The sequence below is a fragment of the Equus asinus genome, chromosome 6, assembly GCF_041296235.1.
Source record: "Equus asinus isolate D_3611 breed Donkey chromosome 6, EquAss-T2T_v2, whole genome shotgun sequence".
Lineage (NCBI taxonomy): Eukaryota > Metazoa > Chordata > Mammalia > Perissodactyla > Equidae > Equus > Equus asinus.
Window position 1 is genome coordinate 38361266 of NC_091795.1, and position 14215 is coordinate 38375480.

The 14215-nt window shown below is 38.1% G+C and overlaps 1 protein-coding gene across 12 annotated transcripts in view; it reads left to right on the forward strand.

Annotated features, from left to right (window-relative positions):
• The first annotated feature begins 12282 nt into the window (after positions 1–12282).
• The window catches only part of GCFC2 (GC-rich sequence DNA-binding factor 2), a 46101-nt gene continuing 44168 nt past the window's right edge, over positions 12283–14215 (forward strand). For 6 of the 12 annotated variants that reach the window (XR_011503914.1, XR_011503915.1, XR_011503916.1 and 3 more), the window contains exon 1: positions 12312–12697. Coding sequence is in view for 4 of the 12 variants with exons in the window: in XM_070511894.1 (XP_070367995.1) it covers positions 12424–12697 (274 nt within the window). In the remaining 8 variants the exon portion in view is untranslated. Of the gene's footprint in view, positions 12698–14215 lie in introns of all 12 variants that reach the window. The other 6 variants (XR_011503911.1, XR_011503913.1, XR_011503912.1 and 3 more) reach the window with 3 other exon arrangements.

A 14215-nucleotide genomic window follows, 5' to 3' on the forward strand; every position in this document is an offset into this window, starting at 1 on the left:
AATGTGACATTTTCCTATTAACTTCCCACAACTAATCTACCATCTGGTAATGGGAAAGTCTTCTGTTCTTGTAATTGCCATTGACTCTCCGAGACAGACTCTCAAAACCACCATCTTTGATCTATTAATTTGAACTATATGAAGTGGCCAATATGCAAACACTTTTGACTTACAAAAATGGCAATTCTCTATCATTCAATCAGTCAATGCCTTCTAGCCAAGACTACTAGGAACACACCTGCAGCTGAGCAAGTTGGGTTTGTTTCTCCTTGCAATGAGGGAGAATGCCTACCATGGGGAACTGTGTGATGCCTCAGTAGGAGGGTGGTAGAAAGAAAACATAGGATTTGGGCTTGTCTGAGATAATTGGAGGGAAGGGTGGAGTTACGGAAGCAGGGCTTTGCTCTGGACTGGATGCTGTCAGGAAGCAGAAGCAATTCTATGACTGGATATCTTAATAAACCTAAGCTAGGAGGGAAGACCAGGGTGAAGCTAAAGCTGGAGTAAAGAAGCAGTAGTCACTCATACCAGCCAGGATAAGGGGATGTTGGTCATTTGTGACTTGGGCAACGTTCACAGACATGATTACAGAGTAGTCTTGGTTTTATCTTGATCCATCATGGCTACTGAATGATTTTTTCTGATGTTGATATTCTGTACAATTTTTTATGTTCAACCAAACACCAGGGCCTAGCTCTGAGCGCTGGGTCAGCACCTAGCAACATCACGGCTTGAGGACAGTATCAGGCCAATTTATGGGTGTCAGGGACTGCTCTTCTTCTTCTCAGTCTCCTTCTTGGCCAAAAGCAGGTGATATCTAGGTTTTCACCATTACTGCAGTTTGCTGATCAAGATCATCAGAAGCGTGTCCAGAGAACAGAGCCTACAGTTGGACCAGAGTTAATCCCTCCTTCTTCTGTCATGGGATGAGTTGTTGAGTCATCTGACATGACAATGGCTATGCAGTACCCTTTAGGACTCTGTATGAGATACAGTTGGCCAACCGCGAAAAAAGCAATTACCTGAAACAAATGATTATTCATTCACAGGTCTCAAAGCCAGGGGCCTAGAATATAAAACCCAGGCAATTAAAATGCCTGGGTCTGTTTTAGAAAGCCAGGTAGCTCTTCCTTTTAGCTTACTCATGGACTATTCTACATGCTGTCTAGTATGTAAGCACAACAAGCAGTGACTGCTATAGCATAAATATTTCCTTCACAAGTTCAGAATAATGCAAAGGCTATGTGACCATCCTTGATAACTCTAGCTAATGAATTTAAAGTTCAACTGGTTTCCTGGGCTTCCTGAGACAAAGCTGTGTAATTTGTAAGTTTTGCTAGATTCAAAGACAACTTTTTGACATTCTTTTCTCATAGTGTTTTTTGTTTGTTTGCTTGTTTACTCTGGGAGTTATCGCCCATATAGTATGCACAAACAGGGAGTTAGTTTTGCTTATGGGGAATTTTTCCAAATAGCCTGTGCTTGCCTTTTTTTGTAGGTTTCTGAGGATTTTTTTTTCAGGGAAACATGTTTTCCTGGTACTTTTATTTTAGTTTAGTTTTTATTCTTTTTGATGCAGTTGTAAATGGGATTGTTTTCTTAATTTGTTTTCATGATAGTTCATTACAGAATTCTGTTTTTATTTATTTATTTATTTATTTTTTTGAGGAAGATTAGCCCTGAGCTAACATTTGCTGCCAATCCTCCTCTTTTTGCTGAGGAAGACTGGCCCTGAGCTAACATCCATGCCCATCTTCCTCTACTTTATATATGGGACGCCTACCACAGCATGGCTTGCCAAGCAGTGCCATATCCACACCCAGGATCGGAACCGGCGAACCCGAACCCTGGGCCGCTGAAGGGGAACGTGCGCACTTAACCACTGCACCACCAGCCGGCCCCTCTTTTATTGAGGTCATAATAGTTTATAATATCATGAAATTTCAGTTGTGTCCTGGTACTTTTAATTTTCCAAAAATCTCTAACAATTTATCCTGAATACACAGGTTAAGTTAGTGTGTGGTAGGCAGGTATATTTCACATAAGTAGTACTCCAGGAGGTACACTATGTTAAAAGCATAAGTATAGTGCAACAGGAGCAGGCCAAATTTTTGTCCCTTGAGTTGGGCAGATTCCTTGAGTGGGGTTAAATGATTTCTGCAAAGCAGGTTGATATGTCTCTGAAGAGAATAAGCTGATTGCTGTAGGAAGAACAGCCTTAATATTAGTTCTCATTCCCAAAAGGCTAGGTTTTGCTGATACAGTTGTAATGATTTTAGCAAAAGCATTTTGCTAACATGAGGTCAAGGTTTAATTTTTACAAGACTAAATAAAGATTGAGACTAATGATGTAAGGAAAATTTAAGTTATGGAAAGTCCTGTAAAAGATAATCTACCTTTAGGAATGTTTGAAGGAACAGTTATTAAATTTGTCAGCAGTTAAATTCACAGCCGTACCTATGATCTGAGAAAAGCACATCAGAAAGTTTTGGTTTTTTTCTTAAGTGGCCAAAGACCATACAGAGTAAAAAGTAATAAAGTGAAGATAAGGGAGATCATACTGAGAAGTCTTTTAGTTACTGAATAGAGGATATCAAAATACAATAGTAGGTAAGATTACCGGTAGAGTAAAGGAAAATAAAACGAATGATGAAGAATTAGAAAATTAGGGGCTGGCCCCGTGGCCGAGTGGTTAAGTTCGCGCGCTCCGCTGCAGGCGGCCCAGTGTTTCGTTGGTTCGAATCCTGGGCGCGGACATGACACTGCTCATTAAACCACGCTGAGGCAGCGTCCCACATGCCACAACTAGAAGGACCCACAACAAAGAATATACAACTATGTACTGGGGGGCTTTGGGGAGAAAAAGGAAAAAAAAAAAAAAAAAAGAATTAGAAAATTAATCTTTCTTGGGTGGAAGCTGATTTTTCTGTAATCTGCAATGTGTTCCATCATCTTGGCTGAAAGCTTTCTGTAGTCAGAGGCTTCTGGACAATTCCTAAGAATCCTAAATTTAAGGTCTCTGAACGAAATGGACAACCAGCAGTCAGAAGGAAGGGTTGTGTGTCTTTTAACTTGAGATCAACGCCTTGGAGTTTTATAGGACATCGGCTGTTAACATTACCAGGTAAGGTCTATTCCATTGATGCCCAAGGGCAGTTTTTTCTCTAATGCCTCCTTTAAAGGACTAAATATCCGGGTTTCAGATCCTGTAGAGTCCACCTAAGTGTTTTAGAAATTCAGTTGTTGCTGATAAAGCTGGAGGTATCATATGAATCTCCTGTAGTGTACAATCATATCAGCTTGTAATAGGCTAGAATCTAGGATTGGAAATAATGCTCAAATGCATGAGGCAATTTGATTTTAACTCACAGGGTGATGACTTATGGTTCCAAGAGGGAATTGATCTTACTGCTATCATGGCTAATGGAATAATTTTAGGCCATGGAAATGAAAGGTTTCTTCAAGGCTTGATAGTTACAGTTTCAGAATTCACTGTGTTCTCTTCATTTTACCTGAAGGTTGTAGGATGAGGATAGTGGAGATTCTGACTAAAAGATAAAGCTAGAATGAAGTAGAGTGAAGCTCAGAAGGACTTCTGCCCACTATGAAAACTAAGAAGTTGAGAGAGTGAGCTGACCAAGAGAGATGAATGAAGCAGACATGCAGAGAATAGATATGGAAAGAGAGTCCAGTTTCCACTCGCAGGTCTATCTAAGACCTGTCTATATTCCTACTCACAAACGCCCTATATTCTTATAATAATTTCTCTCTCTTTTTTTTTTTTTTTGCTTAAGTAGCTTGAATTTGTATGCATTATTTGCTCCACTCTGCTAATGTTGGGATAATTTGGTTATCAGAGTAATAACTGGAATGGTCCAAAACACATCCAATATGTTTAACCCATGAGTACATATAAATTTTCAAAAAGTACTAATTGGTCACTACTGGAGGATGTTATGGAGCAACTTAGTACTTGGAAAATTTGTAAATAAAGAGAAAACAATAAGCATTTCTACTCCCTTTTCCTATAGGAATGATACTACTCAATACCCAATATTAGATGAAAAGTTTCTGCTTAAAAAAGTATTCCAGATAATAAATGAAAAAATGAATGATAGAATTAGAGCATAATCATTTTCAAGCCCTAATGAATTATTAGATCTAGATATTATGTTTTAATGGCAACTAATATCACATACACACACACAAAGAGACAACTAGACATTATATGCCTCTTGATAGAAGAAAATAACCCTGTTTTTGAGGTATCCTTGCCATAAAAGTTTAACCTGAATCTGAGAGAGCCTCTATTTAGAAGAAATACAGAGGACAGAGAGGTATGTTAAAAATGACACTAGGTAAATGTAATCAGCAAAAACCAACCAGACTGTGGAAAAAATATACAATTTTTTGAGCCTCATTTAGATCATGATTCAAACTGTAAAAAAATATGTTTATGAGTAAATTGGAAATTTGAACACTAATTAGATATCTTATGATATTAAGGACTATTGTTAACTATTTTTTAAGTGGAGTAATTATATTGTGTTTATGGGGGTTTTTTAAATAGTATAGTTGTTATGTTGTAGAGATGCTTGAAATATTTATGGATGAAACTCTATGTATGTGATTTATTTCAAAATAATGTATGAGGAGAGAAGTGGATAGTAGAGAAGAAACGAGTTGTAAATTATCAAAGCTGAGAGATGAGAGTTCTTTAAACTGTTCTGCGTACTTAGTATATATGTTTGGAAGTTTTCTGTAATGTATTTTTTAATTAAATTGGATCAACTGAATATCCATATAAAAAAATAAAATTTGACTGCCATCTCACTCCATACCAAAAACATCCATTCCAGGTACATTATAGAGCTACGTCTATAATATGTTATCAGAGAATATCTTCTTGACCTTGGGGTAATGAAAGATTTCTCAAACAGAACACAAAAAAACACAAAAGAAAAAGGAAAGGCTAGATAAATTATATTACATTAATATTAAAAATTTAAGAATTTCTCTTCACCAAAAAAAAAAAGAATAGAATGTAAAGGCAAATGACAAAGTGGAAGAACACATTTATCTGTCAAAGGGCTCATGTACACAATACACAAAGAGTAGCTACACTCTACTAAGTAAAAAACAGACTATAGAAAAATGGGCAAGAGACTTGAACAGGCAATTCACAAAAGAGAAACTCTGGATAGTGTGTGTGTGTGTGTGTGTGTGTGTATGAATAAGACATCATCATAAGTAATCACAGAAATTCAAATTTAAACCAAAAGGACACACACTTACATGGCTAAAACTAAGACAACTGATAATACCAAATATTGACAAGGATAAGAAGCAATGGAAACATGTACACACAGCTGATGGAAGTATAAATTTATGTGACTACTACTTTAGAAAGTTGGCATTTTTCACTGAAGTTAAAGATGTGCACACTCTATGACCCAAAAATTTTACTCCTAAGTTTATATCCAACAGAATTGTGTGTACATTTTTCCAAGAGACAGACACAAGAATGCTCACAATAACATTATTTGTACATTATTTGTAATATGACAAAAAACTAAAAACAATCAAATATCTACTACATTAGAATAGATAAATAAACTGTGGTATATTCATACAATGGAATACTACACAGTGATAAAAATGGACTGAAGTTACACAGAACAATGTGGAATTATAATACTTACACATACTAAGTGAAAAAAACTCCAGGCACAAAACAATAAACATCATATGATTCCATTTACATAAAGATCAAAAACACAAGCAAAACTGCACCATAGTATTTAAATATGCATGCTAACATGGTAAACCCATTTTTTTGAAAAGCAAGAAGGTAATTACCACAAAAGTCATAATAATGGTTACTTTGGGGAGCAAGGAGAGTGGAATGACTGAAACGGGGGCAGAAAAGAGATTGCTGGGGTGGAATAACATTCTATTTCTTGATTCTGGTGGTACTTACAGAAGGGTTTGTTTTGCAATAAATTTTTGTTTTGCAAGTACATTTTTGTTATGTGCATTTTTGTACGTATTTTACATTTCATAATAGGGAGAAAAAACCTCAATGAAAAATCCAGGGGAAGCACTGAAAAGCAGCTGGGACTTGTTAGAAAGCTGATTTTTTGGAATAGAAGCAGAGCTTTAGAATTTTTCCTAGAACTAAGGGACAAAGGATTCAAAATCAAGAAAATCAATCATGATCACCCTTGACACTGTCCTTTTGTAATTTCTTTTCCTTTTACTAAATTGCCAGAAAAAGAAGAACAAACGAAGCCCAAAGTTAGCAGAAGGAAGGAAATAACAAAGATCAGAGTAGAAATAAATGAAATAGAAACAAGAAAAAATAGAAAAGATTAAAAAACTAAGAGCTGGTTTTTTGAAAAGATAAACAAAATTAACAAACCTTTAGCTAAACTAAGAAAAAAAGAGATAATTCAAATAAAATCAGAAGTGAAAGAGGAGACATTACAACCTACCACAAAAATACATAGCATCATAAAGACTGCTATGAACAATTATATGCCAACAAATTGAGTAACCCAGAAGAAATGGATAAATTCCTAGAAACATACAATTTACCATGATTGAATCATGAAGAAATAGAAAGTCTGAACAGATCAATAACATATAAGGAGATTGACTTAGTAATCAAAAACCATCCAACACAGAAAAGCCCAGATTCAGTTGGTTTCACTGGTGAATTCTACCAAACATTTAAAGAAGAATTAAACTCTTCCAAAACAATTGAAGAGGAGGGAACACACCCAAACTCATTTTAAGAGGCCAACATTACCCTGATATCAAAGCCAGACAAGGACACTACAAGGTTAAAAAAAAACTATAGACCAAGATCCCTGATCAATATAGATGAAAAGTTCTCAATAAAATATTAGCAAACCAATTTCAACAACTCATTACAAAGATCATACACCATGATCAAGTGGGATTTATCCTGGGGATGCAAGGATGACTCAATATACACAAATCAATAAATGTGATACACCATTTAATAGAACGAAAGATAAAAATCATATAATTCTTTCAATAGACGCCGAAAAAGCATTTGACAAAATACAACATCCATTCATAATAAAAATCCTTAATAAATTGGGTATAGAAGGATCATACCTCAACATAATGAAGGCCATACATGGCAAACCCACAGCTAACATTATAGTCAATGATGAAAAGTTGAAAGCTTTTCCTCTAAGATCAAGAACAAGACAAGGATGCCCACTCTCACCACTCTTATTCAACATCATACTGAAAGTTCTAGCTAGAGCAATCAGGCAAGATAAAGAAATAAAAGACATCTAAATTGGAAACAAAGAAGAAAATTGTCATTATCTGCATATGATATAATCATATACATCCTAGGGATGTATATGTAGGAAATCCTAGAGACTACACACACACAAACACACACACACACACACACACACACAAACTGTTAGAACCAATAAAGAATTCAACAAAATTGCAGAATACAAAATCAATACACAAAAATCAATTGCATTTCTATACACTAACAATGAACAATCCAAAAAAGAAATTAAGAGAATAATCCCATTTACAATAGCATCAAAAAGAAAAAAATATTGAGGAAGAAACTTAACCAAGGAAGTGAAAAACATACACTGAAAACCACAAAACATTGATGAAATTAAAGAAGACACAAATAAATGGAAAGACATTCTGTTTTCATCAATTGGAAGACTTAATGTTGTTAGGATGTTCATACTACTTAAAATGGTCTGTGGATTCAATGCAATCTGTATTAAAGTCGCAATGGCATTTTTTACAGGAATAGGAAATACAATCCTAAAATTCATATGGAACCACAAAGCACCCTGAATAGCCAAAACAATCTTAGGAAAGAACAAAGCTGGAGGCATCACATTTCCTGATTTTAAAACATATTACAAAGCTACAGTAATTAAAAACAGGATAGCACTACCATAAAGATAGACATATAGAACCAAGATAGAGAATACAGAGGCCAGAAATAAACCCACACATACACGGTCAACTGATCTTCAACAAAAGTGCCAACAATACACAATGGGAAAAGGACAGCCTCTTCAACAGATGGTGGTAGGAAAACTGGATATTTACATGCAAAAGAATGAAATTGGAACTTTATCCTACACATACCCAAAAATCAACTCAAAATGTATTAAACGTTTAAATGTAAGGCCTTAAACTGTCAAACTCCTAAAAGACAATGTTGGGGAAAATCTTCATGACAATAATTGGCAATGAAAACCTTCATGAAAATCTTGGCAATGATGTCTTGGATATAACACCAAAAGCACAGGCAACAAAATCAAAAATAGACAAGTGGGACTACATCGAACTAAAAGCCTCTGCAAAGCAAAGGGACCACTCGACAAAGTGAAAAATCAACCTATGGATAGGGAGAAAAATCTTCACAAACTATATATCTGATAAGGGGCTAATATTCAAAGTATAGAACGTACAACTACAACTCAATAGCACAACAAGAACAACAACAAAAACACCCCAAATATCCCAATTTTAAAATGGGCTAAAGATCGGAATAGACTTTCTCCAAAGAAGCTAACAGGTATGTGAAAGATGCTCAACATCACCAATCGTCAGGCAAATGCAGATCAAAACTACAATGAGAGATCAATTCATACCTGTTAGGATGGCCAGTATGAAAAAAACAATTTTTAAAAACAATAAATAACAAGTGTTGGCAAGGATGTGGAGAAGTTGGAACCCTTGCACACTGTTGATGGGAATGTAAAATGGTGCAGTTGCTGTGGAAAACAATATGGAAGTTCCTCAAAAAAATAAAAATAAAACTACTATATGATCCAGCAATCCTATTTCTGGGTATTTAGCCAAAAGAATTGAAATCAGGATCCCAAAGAAATATTTGCACTCCCATGTTCATTGCAGCACTACTCACAATAGCCAATATGTGGAAACTACCTAAATGTCCATCGTTCAATGAGTGGATAAAGAAAATGCGATATATACATACAATGAAAGGCTATTCAGTATTAAAAAGAGAAGGAAATCCTGCCGTATGTGACAACATGGATGAATTTTGAGGACAATATGTTGAGTTACAGAAGGACAGTTACTGCATGATTCCACTTATATGAGGTATCTAAAATAGCCAAACTCATAGAAGCAGAAAGCAGAAAGGTGGTTGCCAGGGGCCGGCAGGAGAAGGAATGGGGAGTTGATGTTCAACAGGTATAAAGTTCCAGTTAAACAAAATGAAAAAGTTCTAGAAATTTCCTGTACAATGGTGTGCTTATAATTAGTAATACTGTACTGTACATTTAAAAATTTATTATCAGGGCAGATCTCATGTTAAGTGTTCTTACCGCAACCCAGAAAAAAATAAAAGTGGAATTTCTAACAAGCCAATCTGTAGGACTAATTTGGCTACTAGCATCTGACCATTGGGATCAGGACCCCATCTGTGTTGTGACCCTCTGGTTCCAGGACAAAACTCCTATCATAGTAAGTGCTCAAAAAATACATACTAAAAAAAATGAAAGCATAATTAGGTCCATACTTTTATGGATGCATTTCTATGTTGGGGCCCAGGGCAGTTCACCCCAAAATATCCCACAACAGCATATTGATTATTTTGAATTAAAGTTACTTGAGAAGCAAAAAGGGCATTCTGACCCTGTTCCCCATGAAAGCAGGAAATAAATTCCCATGTGAAAGCTGTTCTCCTGGATCTTTATCACCAGAGCCAGGGCACTCTGGGCCCCAGAAGCCTGCGTAGACAACCTTGCTAATTTACCACCTCAAGTGTAAACGCTGCTTAAATTCCTCGCTAATTACATACCTCAAACATAAGCTCTTTGTCCTGTCATTCCTCACAAATTTACTGTTACTTTGTGTAAAAGATATATATATACATATATATATATACTGCCTACTTTGTTTACCCTCCGAGCATCATTTCTCTATGATCTCTGTACGTATTAAACTGGGTTTTATCTGTTAATCTGGTCTTGTGTCAATTTTATTATTAGTCCAGCCCTAAGAAGGGTAAGAAGGGATTTTTTCCCCTGCTCAAACATCCACAATATATATTTTTTAATTCCTAAAGGAGAGAGTGATGCTTTGCTTATAAACATGACTTCCCAAAACTTTGTCCTCTGAGAAAGTATAACATAAGTTGACTTAAAAATAAAAATATATCCATTACTTATAACAAGAGAGAATGAAAAACATAGCTCTATAATAAGAAAGGAGGCAATTTCCAAAGACTATTTGGCACAATCATCCTGTAAATAGCACATTTCTCACTAGAGGGAGCACAGAACCCACCAATCAATGGAAACAGCCGGCTGAAGAAAACACTTCAGGGGAAAAAAAGAATCTGTTTGAGTAAAGATGACTTTGATTTCCAGAAGTCGGACATTTTTCATATGCTAATTTTAATTATCAACTTCTGCAATTTTAAATTACATAAAAGATAACACCAAGTCTCCTAATAATCAATTAATTTAATAAGCTAGTATTGTAAGTATGGTGTGAGGCAAATAAGAGATCCTCATTATCTTTGCCCTCCTGGGGGAAACAATACTAGTATTCATGAGAAAGAACAAATAATGTAGGGCAGTGATGATTATGGGCACCTGGAAAGACTGTTTAGGAAAATATAATTCTTGCTCTCCTGTCTCCAGGTGTAACCCTGTGGGACATCTTTCCCTTTAAGGTTGCACCTTCTTGGGTACCTTTGGGAAAGGGGTTACCTCACAGCCACTCCTAAACCAGGGTGCTCAGCAGCCTGCTTCTCCCGTCATCCACTATGTCTCCTTTGACACTCTCAGCTCAGAAACTGAAAAGCCACCAGCCCTTCCTCATCACAAAGGTGCTGCCACCACCCTGACCTCAGCTGCCATGTCCTTCACTTCCAACAGCAATGTTAAGGCAAGACTGTGTGCAGTAAAGTTTTACTAAAGGCTTGGGGGGACCCAGCACCACATCTTAAAAGTCCCTTGTCTCCTTACCCTCTGTGACTGGAAACTTCTCATTGGCCACCATTTCCAGAACCACTACCACCTCCAGGTTGCAAAACCTTACTCTACCCTTTGAAATTATTCACATCCCTCTTTATCCTAGACTAGGGTTCCAATATGTCCTATGCAAGTATGTCCTAAATATTGTGTGGGACATACTTATACTACAAAACCATTCCTTGTTTATCTAAAATTCAAATTTTACTAGGCATCCTGTATTCCTTCTCTACCCTACAGCCTTTACTTTGCTTTCCATGGGGTCAGAGGAGGAAACCCAGGATTCCTCCTCCTTTATTAAAGAAATCCTCTCTACTTTGTCCCCTCCCATCTAGGCAATATGCAGAGAAAATCACTTGTCTCCTTCTCTCCCTTAGAACAAATATTTGGTTTACATTTTAAGTAGCACAGTTTTTCTAACTCTCATTATTATACCACCGGTCTGATAACGTGGTTGCATCCAACAAGTTAAATGGAACGATATGTTTTCAGGTTTTGTTTTTGTGATCGAACACAGGTGTTTTAGAATCACCTCTTCTACACCTTTAGTTCATTGAATTCACATTAATTCAGTGTATAGTACGCATTAGACACTATACTAGGTACTGAGATATTAAGATGAGTAAGAGAGAGGCCCTGGCTGGAGAGGCAATGTAGTTTAGAATGAGGAAGTAAGCAACTAGTTCACATCAGCTGATGGCTCTGAACCCAGCTGAAAACATTGAAGTCTTGCTAGTGTCTTCACATTTTGGTTGCGAGTTGGTGACTTTTGAAGGGAAAGGACAGTCTTCTGGAACACCAACATCAGACTTAGATTATCTTCAATAAACTGCCACCTGGGAGCAATCTCTTTTTCTTCTTTTGCTTATTTGTGTGCCTATCATTTATGCGTAGATTTTACTGTTTAGCTTTCAGAGGCAATCTCCACGCCCCGTCCCCCCTTGTTTTGTTTAATTCTTGGTCGGAGATAGAAGTTTACTCTCTCCAGAGAGTCGAAGACAACGCACCCAGTTCCAGCCCTGGACGTGGGCACAGCGCCTGATTCCTAGATAGGTCTGCACAACGAGAGCCTACGAGTGCTGCTCTCCGTGGCACGCGGCTCCAGAAGTCTCCGGGACTCTCCGGCGACTGTCTGCACACCTTGGCCTCACAAAACCAACGCTTTCCAACCACAGACCCACATCCCTGGGAACTGGACTCGGCCAACCGGAGCCAAGGAGACAAATCACGCATGCGCAGAGGGAAGCAAGAGTCGACGGCGCGCGAACGGGCGCGCGCACGCGGCGGCAAGGCAGGAGGCGGGAGCGCGCGCTGGAGTGGACGCCGAGGTCCCGGGTCGGCGTGCGCAGGAAGCGAATGCGCCCGTGGAGCTCAGGCCTCGGCCATGGCTCACAGGCCGAAAAGGACTTTCCGGCAGCGCCGAGCCGACTCTAGTGACAGCGACGGCGCCGAGGAGCCGTCTGCTGAAGCCGAGGCGCCCGGGGAGCAGGCGGTCCCGGGCCCTGCAGAGGAAGGGCCGCCCTCTGGAGGAGGCCGCGCGGAGGTGGCGGAGCGGCCCCTTCGGCTCCGGAGCTCTCGGGGCCGGGGCCGGGTCTGGGCGAGTTCCCGGCGACCAGCAGGAGCGGCTCCTCGCGCGGACGGCGGTTCGGGCGGCCCAGGTGACGCGGGGCAGCCGGGCGGGTGCCAGAGGTGACGCGGGGGGCGGGAGGAGGAGGTGCGCAGGGTTCTCCAGAGGCTTCGATAACCTGCTGCTGACCTGGAGCGATGCTGAATCGCAAAGATAGCAAGATAGCCCGCCTGCCCGCTTGCCTGCGAGCACTCGCCTGCTGCCCGCACTCGCCCGCTGCCCGCATCTCCATATTGGGCTCCTTGGGGAGTAGAAAGAATCTTGTATGGTTGACTGTTTGCACCATCAGATGAACCCTCACCAATCATAGCTTTAGCGGAGTACTTGATGTTTATGAAGAACCTAAATTGTCACAAAAAAATTTAAAAATGCCTAATACGCTTAGGTCGGCGAAAGTTATATGTACCTTTTGTTAAAGCCCCCAATTATTTTTCTATAAAACACTTAACCAGAATAGTACATTAGAAGAACCTAGGTGACAGGCTTTGGGACATTTTCTTTTTCATCAGTTATTTGCAAAAATTGAAATAAAAATAACTGTCGCTAAGTAACATAATAAATGGATGAGTCTGTAGACTGTACCAATAATGGCGTTAAATACAATGTAGTAATTTTGAAGTACGTTTGCAGATTTCCTAAATATAAGGTTCAAGCAGCATAAAGATGTTTGCATAAAATGTGTTCTAGTTTGAGTTGGAGCTTAGTAAGAATACAGTTTTTGGTTGGTCTTGAAGTAAAAAATTTTCTCCCCACTATTTTTAGTACAAGTGATTTTGGTGATTTCTTCATCGTTGTTATGACCTATTTGTCTAACGTTTTGATGACTTTTATATTTGTCTGCTCCGTGTAAGTCATCTGGTTAAATTTTAACAGGGAGAATTGAGGCCAGGAGTTGCCTTTTCTCTTTGCCTTTTAAAAGAGTGGTTCTCAAACTTTGGTCTTAGGAACCTCCTTTATACTCTTACGATTAAGGATCCCAAAGAGCTTTAGTTTCTGTGGATTGTGTCTAGTAGTATTTACCGTATTAGAAATTTAGGTAAATTTTTATTCTTTTTTTTTAATTAACCCATTACCTGTAAGGATAAGTAACATTTTTGTGAGAAATAACTCTTTTCCAAAAATATTCAGTGGCATTGTTTTCAATTTGCAAATCTCTTTAATGTCGGGCTTAATGGAAGACAGCTGAATTCTGGAAGCTACTTCTCCATTAAATCTGTTGTGATATGTTTTGTTTGAAGTATGTGAAGAAAACCACAGATATGTGATAGAGAGGAGTACTCTATAGCCTTTTTAGATGGAGGATGTTCTGATTTAATATTAAAACAAAGCTCAACAAGTAATAGTTTCTTAAAGGTTAATTTGCAGCAGAAGCTGAAACTATGTCATTCAATTTTTTGTACTCCATTACATTAAAATCCTTTGGTCTGTTTTGCACTTGAGTGGATCTTTTACCCATGCATGGTTGGTAACATCATGCATTGACTATTTGGAAAGTATTGGTTCACTGAGTTTGTAGATCTTGCAAATGTTGGTACATTTTATTATACCA